The following is a 19,970-nucleotide window of genomic DNA, read 5'->3' on the forward strand; positions in this document are numbered from 1 at the left end:
CAAAGTGGCAATGAAAGGCGATTTAAATGAGCACAGGCTTTTTTTTTTTTTTTTTTTTTTTTATGAGATATTGAGGAAGTGCTGCGTAGTAGAAAAATATGCCTCCCCCATCACAACGGACAAGAGCAGGTGCTGAGCAAATCACCAAGAAAAGGCCGGGGAGCAGACAAGGTGCAGGGATGGGGGAGTAGATGAAAAGGCAGTGGTTACAGTGCTTTTTACGGAGGATCTGGCATTACAGCTCACGGGAAGCTGATTCCAGGTTGAAAGAACCGCGATTGTGAAAATATACAGGCTTTACTCTCTTACACAACCAGGTCACCGAAGGTTGTATTAAGACACTTGGAAATGGGGGCGCCTGGGTGGCGCAGTCGGTTGAGCGTCCGACTTCAGCTCAGGTCACGATCTCACTGTCCGTGAGTTCGAGCCCCGTCAGGCTCTGGGCTGATGGCTCAGAGCCTGGAGCCTGTTTCCGATTCTGTGTCTCCCCCTCTTTCTGCCCCTCCCCCGTTCATGCTCTGTCTCTCTCTGTCCCAAAAACAAATAAACGTTGAAAAAAAAAAATTTTTTTAAAGACACTTGGAAATGGACTCCTATTTACAAACCCACCGAAAACATTTCAGTAAGGTGCCCTTCAGTGTATTCATTACACACTGCTTGAGTAGGCATTCCTTTTTTTTTCTTCCCTTGAGAGAGGGTGAGAGCGAGTGAGTGAGCAGGGGAGAGGGGCAGAGGGAGAGAGAGAGAGATAGAGAATCTTAAGCAGGCTCCACACTCAGTGCGGAGCTGATGCAGGACTCGATCCCACAACCCTGAGATCATGACCTGAGCCAAAATCAACAGTTGGATATTCAACTGACCGATCCACCCAGGCACCCCGAGTAGGCATTTTTTAGAGGGTCACATAAGCTTAAGAACATGGGGTATAAACCAACGTAAAAAGCTTCTCTATTGCAGTGTTCTCAGAACCTTTAATATTTGACTGAAAATAGTCATTCTCCAAAAGACTACAGAATGTTCCTTCCAAATTTTGACTATAGGATTCTTTTTCCCCAAAACATTCCCATGGCAAACCCTGCCTCCCTACTTAGGGAAGCAAGGCCAAGTGGTGGTTTAGAGACGCAAGTTCTAGGGGCGCCTGGGTGGCTCAGTCGGTTGAGCATTTGACTTCGGCTTAGGTCATGATCTCGCAGTCCGTGAGTTCGAGCCCTGCGTCGGGCTCTGTGCTGACAGCTCAGAGCCTGGAGCCTGCTTCGGATTCTGTGTCTCCCTCTCTCTCTGCCCTTCCCCTGCTCATGCTCTGTCTCTCTCTCTCTCTCTGTCAAAAATAAACATTAAAAAAAAATTAAAGACGCAAGTTCTAGAATCAAGCTGCATGGATTCCAATTCTAACTCCACCACCCACCATGGAGTCCCTCTATGCCTTTTTTTCCACCCTCAAAATAGGAATATAGTACCACCTTCACAAGGAATAGAGTACCTCCACGAAGTAATACACATATACCCCCTAAAACAATTGGTAGGAGTGGCTACCCCTTCATGTCTCTCCTGGCGGCTCCTCATGTCCACAGGCTTCCAACTCTGGGCCAGCAGTTCAGGGAAAATGCTATTCACAGAAACACTCCAGCCAGGCCCAACTGCTGCCCAATTCCCTTTAAAAACTATGTTCCTTTGGGGGTCTCTGGGGGACACAGGGGAGTGCTTTAAGTTACTTTACTAGCTTAGATGGAAAATAATGACGTTCACGAATAACCTCTTTTGGATAAACCAGAAAGGCTTTCAGCATTTGCAAAACAGGACAAATAGAGAACCCTAACAAAATCCACAAATCACAGGCATTGCTTTCCCCAACTATAAAGCTTGCAAATATCATAATTCTAGCTTTAAAATCATTTGTTTCTCTGTGAATGCACAGAACTCAAAATGTAGAAGGTAGATTAACTGACAAATACCTTCAGCATCTATATTGGGACTTCATTGTGTGTGTGTGTGTGTGTGTGTGTGTGAGAGAGAGAGAGAGAGAGAGAGAGAGAGAGAGAGAGAGAGGTTGCAGTTCTCTCTGAGGTAGCCTGGAACAGATAAGCAGGCAACCCCTTCCTAATAGTTTTATAGGATTCTTCCATTTCCTCAACATCCTGAGTTGTCTCCCTCATTCACTGTCTCTATGTCACCCTTTTTCAACTTTTCTCCTTAGTCACTCCTGAATTTATAATTTTCCATAGCAGTAGGAGAAAATTTTTTCTCGGGCGCCTGTGGGCCATGGTGTACTCATCATGAGGCATTATTTCTGTTTAACCGATAGAAGCCTGAGGCCGGAGACACGGGCAGGCAGCCCTGGGCCATCACATCCGGAACGCAGGCCCCATGGCACGCTAATGACATCGAGGACTTCGTTGACCAACCTTGGTTTACCAAGGCAGTGCCAGTTTACACCCATCACTCTGGCATAATTATTGATGGCATCCCTTCCACTCTCAACAGCATCCTGGGTTGGAGTTTGATTTATATGGTCATCCCATCTGCGATTCCAGACAAGGATTCTTTACTCCTCTGGACTTCAGTTTCCAGAATTTGAAAAAGGATACAGGATGAGGTATTTTAGGAGGTTCTTTTTGTAATGTTTATGTGCTTTCCGTTTCAAAGTCTTAAAACTGAATTCTAAAGTCATCTGATCAAGAAAATTAAAAGATCTTTCAACTTCGGGGCGCCTGGGTGGATCAGTCGGTAAGTAGCCAACTTCGGCTCGGGTCATGATCTCACGACTCATGGGTTTGAGCCCTGCGTCGGGCTCTGTGCTGACAGCTCAGGGCCTGGAGCCTGTTTCAGATTCTGTGTCTCCCTCTCTACCCCTCCCGCTCTTGCTGTCTTTCTCAAAAATAAACTTTTTTTTTTTTTTTAATCTTTCAACTTCTATCCACCTTCCTCCCTTCTATAAATGAATGTATACCCCAATCAGTTTAGATCCCACCTAACTAGATCAACATAACCAACATTTAAGGGTCAATAAGAGTATACTAGGGGACACCTGGGTGGCTCAGTCAGTTAAGCATCTGACTCTTGATTTCAGCTCAGGTCATGATCTCACAGTGGTGAGATCAAGCCCCACGTTGGGCTCAGTATGGAATGTAAAGCCTGCTTAGGATTTCTCTCTCTCCTCTCCCTGCTCCTCCCCCACTCATGCTTGCACTCTCTCTGTCAAAATTAACAAACACTGAAAAAAATAAAAATTAAAAAATGAGTATCCCGAGCCACCTGGGTGGTTCAGTTGAATGTCCAACTCCTCGTTTCTGCTCAGGTCATGATCCCAGGGTTGTGGGATCAAGTCCTGTATCAGGCTCCACGCTGAGTGTGGAGCCTGCTTGGGATGCTCTCTCTACTCCCCCATCTCCTGCTTTCCCCCCAACCCCTCCATCTCTAAAATTTAAAAAAAAAAAAAAAGAAAGAAAGAAAGAAAAAGAAGAGTATCCCAGTCACTAGAAGAAATGAACAAACCTGGAATTGGCACAAATTTTGTATACGGCGTTGTACTTAATTCATCTCCTTACCCCTTCCTGGCTTTAGATAGAACACATCAGTCATGCCAACCCTGAATACTCCCCACCATGAGAGAAATTTGTTGGTATGAAACACAACCAAAAAACCACGTTCACGGAGGCCTAGACTTCCCCACCCTAAGCAGAAAGGGGCCAGGAGAGAGGTCTGGACACAGGTATGAAATTCCTGCATCAGGACAGAGCTTGAAATCCGAAAACATATGGCATGTCAACCATACGTGGCAGCAAAAGAAATGGGTAAAATGAGACAACCCAACGCTCCATCACCCCACCCTCTTCGTGGCTGAGGCAAAATAAAAAACAGGTTTTGGAGTAAATACATTTATTGATACCCATTTTATATACTTCAGTGAAATAATCTATAAATATAAAAGCGTTTTCTTTTGGATATCGCCATGGTCCATGTAAATACTCAACAGTCAGAATCATCTGCAGGAAGCACTTCAAGTCACACTGTTAGGTTTACAGACCTGAATATACATATTTCATTAAACAGTGGCACTTATGTACTCAAGTGGTCCAGTGGCTTTGGATACAGGACTACTGGGCATGTCGAGTAAAAATAATGTGTAACTTTAAATCAACGGACAGGGTATCAACCATCAACAAAAAGAAACAATTACGAATTAATATCCTAAGCGAAGAAAGTACCACAGTTGACACTTGGTGTCAGAATACTGGAGACAAAGTATGTTTAATGACACATGTTGTGGCGCCATGTGCTCTCTCCGACTCCCAGTGGACGGCCCACCAGTGCCTTAGGGTCATTCATGGTTAACAAAACAGCAATTCTTAAAGAATCTAAACAGCTTAGAACAAAAGGTGTGTAGCGGCTGGTACCAAGTTTAAAGAAAAGTGAGCTAAGTATTTCAACGACATGATGAAATTTCTCCCCTGCCTGGCAGGAGGAGCTTGTGGGGAAAACAAATTTGTTCAATTCCCATTGTTACACCGACCATGATCACTTATCTAATGGAGGAGAAAGAACCCAGGTATCTGGTACCCGAAACACAGGTGCAGATCTGTCTTCTGTCTTAAAGTTTCTTCCTCAACACTCCCCAGAGAACTAATGCAGCAGCCACTGTGGAGCCTTGCTCTAGACCTGATGCAGCATAAAACCTTCTCATTTCTTCGGTAACAAGTACAGGAATGTCCTTTGCTGCGGTCAGACCATGTGTCTTCTGAGTTAGCAAGCAAATGCATTTAAAAGGTCTTAGGTGTGCAACGTCCAAACTTGAAATCTGAGAGGCAGTGTTAGAACTTAAGCAAGGCAGGATTTTTAGAGACTACTCAAATGAAAACCTAAGTGAAGCATATAAAAATTCAGTTCTTTCTATTATTTCCAACTGGTAATTGACAGCAACATTCTCCGGTAAGGATGGGTAAGTGGTGTTATCTCCAGGTCCAAAATATCCCAACTACTTAACACAGGACCCCAAAGAGGAGAATGACACACTTGAGTTCTGGGGTCTTTAGAATTCTTTCTTGCCATTTTTAAAAAAAAGAAATAGTAGCTTCAGCTGCACACCACTGGTTGAAGGGGTTTTCATCCAAATGAGAAACTCGACCCCTCGTCTCTAGTGGGACAGGCACCAGGATTCCCACAAGCGGCAACTCCCATGTCCTGTAGCACGTGGCATCTGACCCTGGAGTGAAGAGTAAGCTGGCACAGAGCCCCGACAGCTGGAATTCAGGCTAGATGGCATTTCGCGGCGTGCCATTGTGTGCCAATGCTTTCAGGCTGGGGGCACTGGTCTGGTGACCACAGCTCCTGTGAGAAGTCACACCCACCTCAAAAACCTCATGAATAGCTTTTCGGAAACAGTGGAAGTTGTAGTCTATTAAACCTGCAAGAGAGAAAAAGAAGATCAGGCCCCCTGAACATCAATGGTGAAATTATCCATTAGGAAATATTTAGCGACAAAAGAAAATAATTGGTATGTATTTAAAAAAAAAAAAAGCATGGGAATTTTATGAGGAATTTTCTATGCTAAAGCATGTGCCCAAACTGTTAACACTCGTTACCTCTGGGGCCTGGGAATAAAGCAGGTCAATAAATAAAACAACCAGGAAGGTAAATGTGCTAAGAAAGCTTACAATAAAATCTAAAGTGAAAGTAACACATTTTTCAAATTATCAGGCTTTGCCTTTTACAAGTCTTTCGGGTGGCCAACGAAGGGCTGAAGGGGACGGCTCGGCGCAGCAACCTGGCACACTGCTCGGGAGACGCCTGGGGTCTGGGAGGTACCAGAGAGGCCCGTCAGGCAGATCCTCAGGCAGCCTCCACCTGCTCCTCAGCAAGGCAGCGCCTTCTGCATCTGTTTCCTGAATGGTTTCCAAACAAGATTTTGGTCAAACAGTTCTGTTTGTGACAGAAATGGCCAGTTACCTACCAAAAATCCATTCTTCCTTAGTAAAAGAAACCCAATTTTGGATGAGCACAGTGGTGCTCAGCTAAAACATTACATTTCCCAGCCTTCCCTGTAGTTATGTACGGCCACATGACCAATTCTGGCCACTGAGATAAGTGAAAGCACGTGGGACCTCTGTGAAATCTCCTTAGAAGGAAAAGGATGCATTCTTTCCCCAGCCCTGTTCCTCCTTATTGTGTGGAATACAGAGTTCCAGGAGCCATTCTGGACCATGAGGTGACCTTGAGCTGAGAATAGGAGCCAGTGAGAAGAACAGAGGTCAGAAGAAGCATCAATGCCCTTGAGAACAGTGTGACATACAGACAACCACACAAGAAACCAATCAAAACAACATGGTGTCAGGGGCGCCTGGGTGACTCAGCTGGCTGAGGGTCCAACTCTTGATTTCGTCTCAGGTCACGATCTCATGGTTTGTGGGTTCAAGCCCCGCAGCGGGCTTTGTGCTGACCACGCAGAGCCTGCTTGGGGTTCCCTCTCTCCCTACATTTACTACTTCTCTCTCAGTACCTCCCCAACCCTCTCTCAAAATAAACAAACTGCTTAAAACACACACACACACGATATGGTGTCAAAATGACTACAAATGTCAAAGAAGTCTAAAAGAGGGAGAGCCCAGTGCAGGGCAAAAGCAGCCAATGAAAAAGCCTCAGGGAGGAGGCAGAACTTTGGGGGTACAGGCAAGACTTAATTAAGCAGGAAAGAGGGGCAATATCACCAAAAAACCAGCAGGGAGCTGGAAGTGAGAAGACAGCACAGGTGGAAGACGCTGGCATGACCGCAGACAGGGACAGAGAATTATCACTGGGAAGCAGCTGGAATCAAGTATGAATAAGGAGATTACAGCCAAATCTGGGAGGTCTCTCAGACTCAGAAAAAAAAAAAAAAAAACTATAAAAGTTTTTGATAAGTTCAATTACATTAAAATAGACTTCTGTGAAAACGGTAAAAAACTGACGATCAGGGAGACTTGAACACTAGCCAGAGATTTGGTGATATTATGAAACCACCGTTCATTTTTTTTAATGTCTATTAATGTTACTGTTATGTTCTTAAAAGGACACTGTCTCCTAGAGATACCTGCTGAAATCTGTATAGACAAAATTATTTGATCAAGCCAGAGGTTTGTTCCGAAATTATCCGGTAGGGAAAGAAGTACAGAAATGAAGTACAATTGGCTATGATTTTGAGAATCATCCAATCTGGGGGATAAATAAAAGGGGTTCATTGTGTTATCTTCACTACTTTTTTGACAGTTTCCACAACAAGAGAGTAAAAAATAATAACGATTTGGCTGGTAGGATAAACAGAAAAGCAGGAAGCAGGAAGATGGGCACATGGACATTCACTGTGTTATTCTACTTCTGCATATATTTGAAAGTTTCCATAACCAAAAAGTGGTTGTTTTTTCATTTTTTTTTTGCAGTTTTATTTAAGTAATCTCTACACCCAATGTGGGCTCCAACTCATGACCCCAAGATCAAGAGTCACACGCTCTTGTGACTGAGCCAGTCAGGCACCCCCTTTTTTCCAAGTTTGGCTGTTTTTTCTTTGGTTTTGTTTTTTAAGATTATAATGGAGAAAAACGAAGCACTTATAAGAACTGGCATAAAAGCTACTTGCCACGAAGAAAATGTCTGCCTTAACCAGTAATTAAGGTAAAAATTAGAACCAAATAAGATACCATTTCACACCTACCAGATTGACAGGCATTACCAAGGACATGAAGTGACAAGAACTCCCACCCACACAGTCCTGCCAGGGGTGAAACTAGTAAAGCTACTTCGGAAGGCAATGTTTAATAAAGCTGAGGTTGTATGAATACATCTCTATAAACTCCACTACTAAATACAACCTAAGAGAAATTCTCCACACATGCAAAGGCAAATGTGGTCATTTGTCACATCTGCATATTTGTTGCAAAACTGTATGTGATTTTAAAAATAATCTACATGTCCAGCAAAAAGAAAATAAATTGTGGTATATTCAATCCATATAGTATGGTGTGGAGAGAAAATGAATGAACTGAACATACATGTTATCAATACAAATAAATCTCAAAAAAGATCTTGAGTGAAAAGAACAAGCAAGTTGCCGAAGACCATTCACGTTTTTACATCATTTACACAAAGATACACAATACGAAGCTCTATGTTAAGGAAGATACAAAGTAAAGAATAAACCATACATAGGAAAACTAAATACTACATTCAACATAGTGCCAAGGAGACTTCAAGCGAGAAATACATAAAAGACAAGTATGTCTCTACCATGTTTTAGTTCTGAAGCTCAAAGGTGAATACACACGTTTTTGTTTTACCCCAAAATTTTGTGTATCTGATGTGGTTTAGTAACATTAGTGAAATGATATTCACTCATTCAACATTAAATTACTACTAAAAATGCAGAAGGAGCAGGAACTTGTTACAGTGAACAGCAGAGAGCTATTATAGATCCATGAGAACTCGAACAACATGATGAAAGTCGTTTTCTGAAAGCTAGTCTGCCTTTGGAATAAAAGACAACACATACCAAAGCTCTGAAAACACATGCCAAGTGCATAACCTCAAACAGGACTTTACTGCAGCACCACAGGCCTGGATTGGAGTCACTGACAGTAGCAACAGAAAGGAAACCCAAGAAACAAATAGTAAGATTGGGTGAAAATTCAATGTCAACAGTATAGGAAAATAGAAAAAAGAGAACACAGAATACCTTCTGTGAAATGATGTGCAAGGGCCCCTTCAGCAATGCCACCACACAGTTACCTGACTACAAGATATCTGAGCTTGGACACCAGAAACCGTCATAACTAGTAACAAAAGTAGGTAGCCAAGAGGGTCATGAAACAGAAGTGAAAGTATTCATCAGTTTTGACACCACGTACAATAATAGTCAAATGAAGTGAAAATGTCTTACTGACAGCTCCAAACGTGGAACTGGAATATGGGCCCAGGTCAGAGCTGGAGATGTGAATATTTCAATCAGCTACATAGAGAAAATTAACTGAAGCCACGGCTTGCATGCGCTGGCCAGGAGAGAAAGTGAAGAAGCGAGCAGAAAGACTTGGCTCTGAAGAATGTTCAGGCTGAGAAAAATGGCCGGAAGAAACTTGAGAGGTGGTCAGAGAAACAAATACATAAAATAACCTGGAGAGCTCAGCGTTAGGGAAGCACACAGAGAGGAAAACTTACAGAAAGGAGGGACTGGCAGGGCCATATGCTTCCGAAGGCTGAAGAGGCTACAGAATGAAGAAAGGCCACTGTGCGTAGCAGGAAGGGACCTGGGAACCTGCCAAAGAAACCTCGGTGCACAGACTCGGGTGGAAGCCAAACAACAAGCACTTGGACATGTATTAAAAGGACCCCAAATAAGAAAGGCTGGAATTAAACACTTGATTCAACATCAAAGATCAAAAGAAGGATAAAGTCTGGACTATACATGGAAAGGAAGGGACAAGAGTAGTTTGAGCTGATAATCCTCTAACACTGCAATATTATTTTCCCTTATTTCAAGAGCCTAACAAATGAGGACAAAGAACTTCCAATAAAAACAACCTTTTAAAATGCCATTACCTTTTCGTTCAAAACTTTCTTCCCTAAGAATGCAGACCAGTGCCAAAAATTTAGTCACTTCCTTTAAATAAAGGACAGTTGTATTATTCAGCTTGATAATTGCCATAGATTCTTTGTCATAAGCACTTCCACTTCCATCTTCCTTTAACCTGTTTAAAAAGAAAATATTCATTACAGGTTTCCCAGCAAGGTGTTCTGTCACATTTAATTTGCACAATGACGAGTCTTTCTACCCAGTTTCCCAAGTGTCTTTTGAGAAAAATTACTGGCTTAAATATGCTGGAACAGAGCTTCTCATTTAAGAAATACGGTTCTCAGACTAGGATGCAGTATTCCACGTGTTCACACCATCATCTTGTTTACCTAGGATACATGGAGTTCAACAGGTTTCAAATCTTCGTCAGTCATAACTCATCTGCGCTGACCGCATGCAAATAAAAAAGGCCCCAACATAAGAGGGCTGCCATCGGGGAAAAAGGAGGAAGCATAAAAACTAAAATGAATAGAGTCTGTCAAAGGCACCATGGAATCCTAATCCTCGCTTACGAAGCGAGCCTTCAGGTCTGAAACCTATTTTATTTTACTAGAATTGTCAGAATTATACGTAGTTATCCTTCAAAAGATGTAAATCAAGAGTCAAGTAGGAAGCAAATATAATAATAAAACACACCAAAGTGTGTGCATGGATTGTATGAAGAATGATAATGGAGATTTTCTCTTTTATAACATGCCTTATGATGTATAATGTATTTTACAATGTACTTTACACTAAAAAAAATTTTTGCAACTAAATTTGATTTTTAAATTATAAAAAAAGGGGTTATGAAATTTTATTTTCAAGAAAAAGCAAATGTTCTATTTGTCCATTTTTAAAATTAGGAATGGGAACAAGAAACTTTCCTGAATAATATAATAAACAAAAATCACGTTTTTACTATGGGGAAAAAAAAGAACAAAGGAGAGCCTGTAAGCACAACAGTGGAAAATAGAAATAGAAGACAGGTAAAGAACAGGTAAGAGAAATGCATTCTCCTCCTCAGAGGCAGCTGGAGAAAGACGTGGACAAATCAGGCTGAGAGACCAAGGTGAAGGGCAGGAACAGAGCAATGAAAAAAGAGTTCAGATCAGGTGGAGAGAGGAACAGATAAAGGACACAGGTACCAGAAAACAAAGGTAATGTCAGAGCGTCAGAAAGTGCCTTGAGAGTGTTGATGTTAATACATAAGGGGGATCAGGGCTATTATAAGCAACAGAGGCTGTTGGCTTTTGAAATAACAGTAATTCTCCAGAGTTTTCACTCATCCTCTGGACTATTCTATAAAATCACACACTTTTTTAGACATTTATTTTGGAAACGTAGATGTGTGGGTCAAATTTTTCTATTTGCGAGTCCTTCTGACATCCAAAATTCTGATTTCCTGTTTCTGAGCTCTATGAAAGATTAAGGATCCCTCATTCCCACAAAGCCTGAAGTTAAATTAGGAACCAGGACTTACTCTGTTATTCCAAATGTTTTTAATAAATAAATCTACTTTTTTGATCTAGCTAAGACCCTAAGGGAGAAGACACAGTGCAAAGCCCCCAAATAATGGCAGAAACTTTCAGTGATAATGAAGTCTGGCATTAGCACACCTTTTCAACTGCTCTTATCCATCCTCTCTGAAGGAGTAAGACATAGCAGTCCATCTACAGAGAAATCACGTTCCAAGTTGAAGAACTATGGTCAGAACAATTCCACTCCACACAGTACCTGCTAGAAGCCTCAGAAATTAATCCCTCTGACAAACTGAACAGGTAGTTTTCCATCTGTCTGAGATCTTGCAAAAATATGTACGTAACTTACCCATATATACAAGATACATCAATTACAACATCAATCATGTCACAGCAAAGTTCATAAGATTGCATATCCACAGGTGAACTGTCTGTTGCAATGTAGATTTTGCTGACAACATCGAAGAGAAAAGCTTTTTCAATACCTGAATTCTTGGAAAAACAAAATTGGGCAAGTGTCAGTTTTAAGAATCAAAATTTGTAATTTACCTAATATCCTGAATGACTAACACACAAGGACATTTTTAAATGTACCACCCCATACCAAAAAATCAAAAGGTATTTGGTTCAGAGACACTTCTGTTATCCAAGGAATAAAAGTGGAATTATTTCTCTGCTCTGATTTACTAACTTGATTGCACTAAATCTGTTTCTTCTTCCTCCTTTACTTAAATGGATCATTTGCTAAGACGCCACCAAAAAAATTAACAAAAAAAAACCCTCCAAAAATCAAGCCATCCTACATTTTCAATAATCCTCTCTTGTTACAATAATCAATCTCTGATTTGAATGACCTTGCTACCAGAAAGACTTTCTGTGGCAATTAGCAAAACATAAAAGAATTAATATTATGTCAACATCTAACATACCCCAAAGCCCCAAAGAACTGGGGATCACTACATGCTGAGTCCTTCAAAGTAATGTCTGGGAAATATAAAGGTTGAATGTTAAATTTATTGAAGGAATATCCTGTTTTATTAAGCTGAATCCTCAAAATAAGAAAGGTGAAATATGATACTAAGATTACAGTTAGCAAGGAAAGGAAAAGATCAATTTTTCAATGTGACCTCCAATAAAGCAGAGATTAAGCAGGCGTCAAATTCCCAAAACCCAGTCTTTTCCAGTTACTACTCCTCACGCAGGAAACAGATATTATGATATTTTTCATGAAGATTTTTTATTAATTAAGAAATCATGAAGAAATTTTTCATTAGTCCATTTTAAGACCAAAAGGGTGAGCACTAAAGTGCTCAGAAAATAACTCAAGCCATTTTTTTAATGTTCTTATGATTTATTTTACATGTTAAGTGTGTCATTAGTCTTTCGGCCTGATTCAGACTAATTCAAGCCAGTTTTTGGAGACACAATTTGATAACACAAATATATTCAAGAAAATGGAATCAGAGACTGTAGTGAATTAGCTCACTTACTGATATAAAGATATTTAATAGGTTTTCCAAAGTCGGCAGTTGTGGGATGAGTTTCTGCACCACCTTACTAAAGGCTTCAAATATTGAATGGTCATAGATACTAGTCAAATAAAAGCTGAAAAACACAACACAGTTTGATTATTTTGGAAAATAAAGTGACAATTATCATAAAATATAAAATTTTAAGTTTCTTATCATTTCATTTCAGGAAGTTGAGACAAAGCCTTTTTACACAAATGCAGCTTCCCCACTTGGTTTGTAACCATCCATCCCGTTACTGCATTTACACAGAGGGCAATTCCCTAGTACCCAGAAAAGCATTTCCAGATGCAGAAACCTGAATATTCACCTAATTCTTTGCAACCTGATCCAAACAGCTTGATTTCTTAAGCTAATAACTGACAAAAACCAAGATAAAAACCAAAAGAGATGACAGAGAAGGGTGACATTTATTAAATAAGAATGTAATTCATGTCTCTACTAAAATGTCATCTCCTCAGAAAGCTCTTTCCTGACCACCCCCCCACCTAAAACAGCACCCCTTTCACCTAATTTAATTTTCTTCATAGCACTGTTAAGTACCTAAAATTACACTATACACTTATTTGTAAGTACTTTTGAGCTGTCTTATTCATCAGGATGCGGGCTTCACGAGGACAGAGATTTGACAGTCTTGCTCATAGCTATAACCCCAATGCCCTCAACAGTGCTCATAAATATTTGTTCAATACACAAATGAACACAATTGATGCTTAGAATTTATATAAATAACATATTTAGAAAGATAGGAGCTAGGGCCCTATTGAGAATGGAACAGGAATCTGGTAGCCTAAAAGGACATACAGCGGAGAAGTAGTATCTATAGATTTAACAAAACACATGTGAGAAAGAGACACTTTTTAACATTTTAAACAATACAATTTCACCTGCTTTTTAGGTCAGGAAGTATACTTTTCATTACACAGTTGTTCTATTTATTTACAAGCTTATGTTAAAGTCAGAAACACAGAACTGTGGATTTCACACTTTACGGGTAACTTAAAAATACTTTCAAGGAGCTGACCTAGGACCCTAACCCTACGCAAGATGGGGCTTGCCTTTAGATGTTAGAGCAATGAAAGAGAGAGACCAAGATGAGCCCCTAAAGGCACTAAGGACAAAAGAGTATTTTATTGTTTCCTGTAGGCAAGAAGGTTAGCAATGTGAGAAGATCCTGCAAGGTCTGTGACACCTGGAGGTAGATGGGGACATGGAGAACCTGAGACACACAGGGCATTTAGTAAGCTGAGTTTCTAGTAACTGGAAATCAAATGAAGCCTAATCTGCAGGTATGCTAGTAATTAACAAAAGCTAGATGCAAAATTCTACAGAGGTTAACAAGGCCTAAGGCCCTATAAGGAACTAGAGAAAGGGATGGCATGTACCACTGGGGTGGGCTGCCCCAGAAAGGGACACAGAAGTAGTGTAAAGATTAGAATTCCCATGGGCACTAGGGAACACAGGACAATCACGGCCTAAAATCCACTGTTAATAGTAGATTCCCAACAAGTAAGATTGAGGAATTTAATAGGGATGCATTTTCATTTTCTCTTACAAACGTTGAATATTTTTTTAAGTGTGACTTACTAATAAATATTTTAAAATTTTAATCCAGGCAAACTATAGACCAATGAGGTTTTTTTCTACAGGACCTCCTAGAAAAATAACTGAAAGACCTTGGAGCCTGAGACCCTAGGGAATATTAGGGATAGGGATGGGGACTGGCTTGAGCCTATAAGGAAGTCACTGTAACAGACCAGGGATAAGGAAATAGCTACACGTGTGTCTCCCTGCTTCCTCTTTAAGCTTTTACATCATCAAGAGAACATTTTCTTGGGTACTTTTTATCACTCGTATCTACCTATGCCACCAAAAAATGACAAAATATAGAATATCCCTCATATACTTTCAGAAGACAAGCACATAAACCATCAATCCTATCTAGTAGGTGTTTTTTTAAGTAATAATTTTTAATTACATTTAACTACGAATCAGTTCTTTAAACTTAACAGGAGCCCTAAACAGATTTATAGACTAAACTCACCTAACCCAAGCTTTAGAGATTCATAAAAGCATAAACTGGTTTTAAAAACATACAAAAGATACATTAGAGTCCAGATTTGAAACCATATCCTCTTTAAAAGACCCTTCCTACTGGGGACGAAAAAAAAAAAAAAAAGTATATATATACATATACATATATACTGTGAAGAATCAAGCTACACAGTTCTACAACAAATGTGACAGAGAGCCTTTGAATGAAGGCAAAAAGAAAGAAAAAAAAAAAAAAAAAGATGAAACCAAGAGAGGGAAGTCCCAAAGCAGATTTATGCCATGAGGAAACAGGCTGATCCCAGTCTCTTGAATTTCTACAAGCACCAACGAAAACACTTAACATGACTTCAATCTCCAGGAAAATGCAAAAAACCAGGAAAGTAACTTCTCAATAACATCAGGCTCCCAAAACTGAATTCGACATAGAAGAGATCAAGAACATTACAGCTTTGGGAAGGATATACCAGTAACAGAAAACTACGTGTTTGTAATGACAGAGATGGGAATACATTTACACATTTTTCAGGGCTCTCATATCAAACACACATGTTGTTACCTAAGGTGGAGTTTTTCTAGCCCAGCATCTGCAAGGTCATCATTGGCCCTTTGATGAATGTCCCTCTGTGTTTCTATTTTGTGATCATCAGACAGACCATCAACTTTGTGAATAAAAACCTCAAAATTCATGTCTGGGTTAACTTTGTAGGCTTTAGAAACAGTAATGTGAAGTCTTGTTAAAGCCTCCATGTAGTCATCCTGTAAGTCAGAACAAAATATTTTTTTAAAAAGAAATCTTGTAAAAGTCAGTAACGAGTTAAGAAAGCCTCAAACCACCTCTTTCCCCAACCATAGAAAATATATTATTCTAATTATTCACAAATACTCAAAACATTCAAATACACTAACATACTTTAATCTCTCTAAATCTTTAATCTCTCCAGATAAAAAATGTAATTACCAAGTTAAAGCTTGCAATTTTTAAATATTGGTAATATAAGGAAATGGACATGTCTTCCCAAGAGAATTTTTTAAAAGTAATCCCAGCTCTGCCATTTATTAGATGTGTGACTTTAAGCAGGTTGCTTAAACTTGTGATCTGAGTTTTCTTCATAAAAATTGGCCTTACCATACCTACCTCACGGCATCGTGAAGAATAAATTAAATTGGACCAGGTATGTGGAAGCATCCATTACAGAGCCTGTCACTCAGAAAGCATTCCCGACTGATGTTTAAGCTTATATAAAGTAAGCTTCTTAAGGACAGGGACATGTCCCATCCTTCTCAGTGCCTTTCACATGCTAGGCCCTCAATAAATGCTTGTTGAGCTAAACCCAATTTGGACAGCCAAGGAAACCAGTCACTTTAATATTTACTCAGTTCTCCTCGTCCTCCTTATATTAAGGGCAAAGAGGAGATTTTTCCAGCAAGTGACATCACTATTATAATAGTTAATGACGTACAGCAATATCCACTACTAACAAATAAAAGTGGAAACCTGCTCATTAACTGGAACTCAAAGATAATAAATAAGCCACTATCTCCTCATCATCTCTTATTCTGCACTCGCACAATGGCATGCCTGCTCCCAACACACCTCTGTGGCTGCATCTCTCGTACCGCAAAGACATCTACAGGCAAAGAAATAAGCAGCAAGAAGCACATGATAAAAGAAGATAAACAACTTTCCTTTGTTTCTACATCTTTTGACAGCAGAAAAAAGAAGTAAACATCATTATTCCTAACTACCTGTGCATCAATGACATATATCAACGCTCCGGTTCCCCTGAAGATCATCTCGTAGTCAAAAGTTGGGTCAAAAAAGTCCATTTGCCCAGGAAAATCCCAGATCTGGAAATTCACAAAGGAGCTATTGGAAATGTCATCTTTATAGATCTTGTTGGTACTTTCCAGAAAGAGGGTCTCGTTGGGTGACATTTTATGAAACACCACCTGTTAAAAGAAAGAAGATAATTTTATAACTATTCAACTTTGTACTTCAAGGTCAAAGTTCCACTCTGAATTTACATATAAAAAACGTGATCCTACAGCAAAAATGTTTAAAGAGATAAAAAAGTGAATGGTGTATCCATCAGTACTCACTACCCTTTGGCTTCTGAGAGATGAGAAGACACCAAATTACTTTCCATCAGGCCTATTTTGGAGCTAAACTTTTCTGCTATTTTCTCTGCGCCATATTCAATCCTAGTTGTTGCCATGTCTCTCGTGTTAATTTCGTTTTCTGTTAAACTTATTAATTCTGCCAAAATCTGCTTTAAGATTACAAAAACTTACAGCTAAAGTTTAAGAATTTTTGTTCATTGAAAACTTACTGGGATGCCTATATCAGGCTCTGGGAAATCATTAGAAACGTAACTGACTAGACTCTGTCTTCACTGAGTTTGCAGTCTTGTGGAAGAAATAAAACAGACAGTAATTATACCAAGTAGAAAGTGATATATGGGGGGAAATAGTGATACATGGGGGGAGGGGAGGTGACAAGGAAAAACAGCTCCCATGAAAGAAGAAATAGTAAAGGTAATGATTAAGAATCAGGATAATCACAATCCATACAATTCTAACATAAAGCTAATTTGTCCCTGTCACTTTCTAGAAAAGGAAAATAGGTGGTTACTCCCAAGGTCTAGTCAATGAGTAACAACTGAGAAGAATGAAATGCAGTTTGCTAAAGCCCTACCATAAATGTACTCACATTTTGCTACAATAAGTGAGATGATAAATAAAACCCAGCAATCCAGTAAATTGGGAAGTAAACACAACACAGTAATCCAGTAATTTCGGAAGAAGGCTACTTTTTAAAGCCATCACGTTTACAAAATATCACAGATTTATTGTGGACAGACCTTTGCAACAGACTGGAAAGGGCAACAGACCGGATATCTGGCGTTTTAATACCAGCTCACTTGTGTGTTGGGGTGGGGGGTGGGGGGTGGCGGCTAGGGGAGGTGGTCAATCTTGCCTCAATTTCCCCCTTACTAAGAAGGGTCTAGCCCTCCATCTGTTCCTGGCAGACCCGAAGTGAAAGCAAATGGGCTGACCTAGGTCTGCAAATACTCTCGAGGTCTCAGAAGATTTTTGTATTGGCACACATACGGGAGGACTTCACGAGTAACTACACTCGCCTGGCCACCAGTACTAAAATTGGAGGAATAACAGCCCCCGAGCCCCAGGAAAGTTAAATTCTCCTTCGTAGTAGTAAGAAGAGCAAGCATTAAGATGGCCAGTGACTTAGTCACAGCTCTTCCAGACGCTGCTCCCTGGGGCTCACCTGGGAAGCCCTGCAAACTCAGGCCACCTGAAGTGAGAGGAATACACAAAAACCGGGTAGGGGAGGGAGTCGGACAAGTTCTCCAAGTTGGGACCGGAGTGTACGTCCCAGTTTCGGAAAAGCACTCAGGGGCTGGGTCCTAGGGGGCGGAGGTCCCGGGTGGTGGCACCGGCACCTGCCTCCCTCCAGCCAGTCTCGCTTTCGGGGACCCGCTCGGCCTCAGCTGACTTGGGCGTGGACTCTCAGGTCGGGGTCCTCCGCGGGCCGTGCCTCTGGCCCCGCTCCCCAGAAGACAAGAAAACGCGCGGTGGGGTAGCCCTACCGGCCAGCCCGGCCGCCGCCCTCCTCGGGGCCCCCCACCCCCGCCCGGCGGCCACCCGAGCCCCCGGGAGGGGGAGAGAGGGCCTGGGGGACCCGGCGCGGCCCCACTCACCTTCTGGATGGAGGACTTGCCGCTGCGCCGGAGTCCCATGAGCAGAATCCTCGGCTTGGAGCTGTCAGCGCCCCCCGGGCCACAGCCTCCGCCGGCCCCCGCCCCAACCCCACCGGCCGCGGCTGCCGCCTCCTCTTCCTCCTCCTCCACGCCGTAGCCGAAGTCCTTCGGGAACGAATCCGCCGCGCCGTAACTGCCGGCCAGGGGCGTCTCCTCCGCCCCGTACTGCAGGGACATGGTGCTGGAGCCGCCGCCGCCCGCGCCCTGACAGGCCAGGCCAGGCCAAGCCAGGCCGCCGCCTCCCCAGTCCGCCGCCGCCGCCGCCCCCGGCAGCCGCCACCGCCGCGCGGCCCGCCCCCTGGAACCCGGCTCTCATAGGCTCCGCGCCGAGGCCCAGCCTCTCATTGGCCGCCCGAGCTGCCACTCGGGAGCAGCAGGGTAGGTGGTGCCCGTCACGTGCCCGGAATCACCTGACTTGGAGCGGTGGAGGGGGGAGGAGGAGTCACGAGGAGGGTGGCCCGGCCGGCCGAGCCCTCTGCCCTCCGCCCTAGCGAGCACCCCGGTGCTGCCCAGCCACGCGCGGTGCTCCTCGCCGCTCCCCTGCCTTCTTAGGAGCTCTGGAGGCCATCGCAACGGGAGATGCTCTCTGGGCATTTGGGGGAAGAACTAGTTGTGCTCCTACAATGGTACTCGCCCGACCAGTATTTATTGATGCCCGCGATGCCCTGGGGGGACAAGGGACACAAAACTGAAACCGACTCGGACCCTGCCTTCCCTCAAGTTGCTCGAAGATTGATAGAGATCGGATCTCTGCGTAAGTAGCTTCGGTACGAGGTATGAAATGGAAAGGTCAAAGGTGAAGATAACAATGTTCGGGAGTTGGGAGGGTGAGAAAGTCTGTAAGGAGGTGGTGTCTCAGGAGGTCTAGATGGATGGACCTGGTAGGTAGGGAGGAGCAGCCAGTCTGAGTGAGGGTAAAGCCTCAACCAAAGGCAGAGCCATGGGTGTGATGCAGTTCCTTCTAGCAGGTAGCGGGACCCTGAGAGGAGAGCAAATGCAGCCAAGCTAGAACTGCTTATCCTCCTTCAGCAAAACAGACAGTGGATACCACCACCACTTTAAAGTCAATAGGACTCAATTTTCCCTCCTTCCCACCTAGTCAGTCTACTTTTCATGTAATTTACCCCCCGCCCCCAATAGAACATTGCATCTTCTATGACCTTCAGTTCACAAACCAAAGGAATGAATAATGAAAGCAAATTAAAGCCAATGCTTTCACCAAATACGTTTGAGATAGCTAGAGGATTTTTCATCCTTGTCAGGAGTTAGAATTGGAAATTTGACGAACCAAGATCCTCTTAAAATGGAGGTGGTGGTGGTGGCACTGAATTTCCAAAGAAACGAACTTCTAGATTGTGAAAAGAAAGCATGTTCTTGTAAGTCTGGGACTTGGCTACGTCTGAATCTGTAAGTGGAAGGTAGGACAGACACATCCTTAGAAGTCATCTAGTCCAATCTCTCGCCTAAAGAGAATCCACCCTATGACACCTGTGGCTGTTGATAATGCAACATGCACCTCAATAGTTCCAAGGGAGGAGAGCTCACTATCTCAAAA

At 42.2% G+C, this 19,970-nt stretch overlaps 1 protein-coding gene and 1 long non-coding RNA gene across 2 annotated transcripts in view; one reads left to right on the top strand and one right to left on the bottom strand.

Annotated features, from left to right (window-relative positions):
- Window positions 1-3,859: 3,859 nt before the first annotated feature.
- Window positions 3,860-18,699, bottom strand: RRAGC (Ras related GTP binding C). The gene is made up of 7 exons (XM_045476805.1): window positions 18,356-18,699; window positions 16,383-16,586; window positions 15,193-15,392; window positions 12,543-12,657; window positions 11,402-11,544; window positions 9,559-9,707; window positions 3,860-5,401 (listed from the first exon to the last, which is right to left on the bottom strand). The coding sequence occupies exons 1-7, from the start codon at window positions 18,590-18,592 to the stop codon at window positions 5,250-5,252; spliced, it is 1,200 nt and encodes a 399-aa protein (XP_045332761.1). The 5' UTR covers window positions 18,593-18,699; the 3' UTR covers window positions 3,860-5,249.
- Window positions 18,700-18,840: 141 nt separating this feature from the next.
- Window positions 18,841-19,970, top strand: part of LOC123597663 — a 28,595-nt gene continuing 27,465 nt past the window's right edge. Inside the window, exon 1 of the long non-coding RNA XR_006712201.1 lies at window positions 18,841-19,169. This is a non-coding gene — a long non-coding RNA (uncharacterized LOC123597663). The remainder of the gene's footprint in view (window positions 19,170-19,970) is intronic.

This window comes from Leopardus geoffroyi, chromosome C1 (genome assembly GCF_018350155.1).
Source record: "Leopardus geoffroyi isolate Oge1 chromosome C1, O.geoffroyi_Oge1_pat1.0, whole genome shotgun sequence".
NCBI classification, from domain to species: domain Eukaryota; kingdom Metazoa; phylum Chordata; class Mammalia; order Carnivora; family Felidae; genus Leopardus; species Leopardus geoffroyi.

What these genes read in the sequence shown, in the direction of transcription:
- RRAGC (XM_045476805.1), bottom strand. Translation starts at nt 18,592, where the DNA reads ATGTCCCTGCAGTACGGGGCGGAGGAGACGCCCCTGGCCGGCAGTTAC. An exon ending in TATATGTCATTGATGCACAG is followed by an intron (nt 15,393 to 16,382) that starts GTAGTTAGGAAT and finishes TCTGACTTACAG; the next exon opens with GATGACTACATGGAGGCTTT. An exon ending in TATTAAATATCTTTATATCA is followed by an intron (nt 11,545 to 12,542) that starts GTAAGTGAGCTA and finishes TGTTTTTCCAAG; the next exon opens with AATTCAGGTATTGAAAAAGC.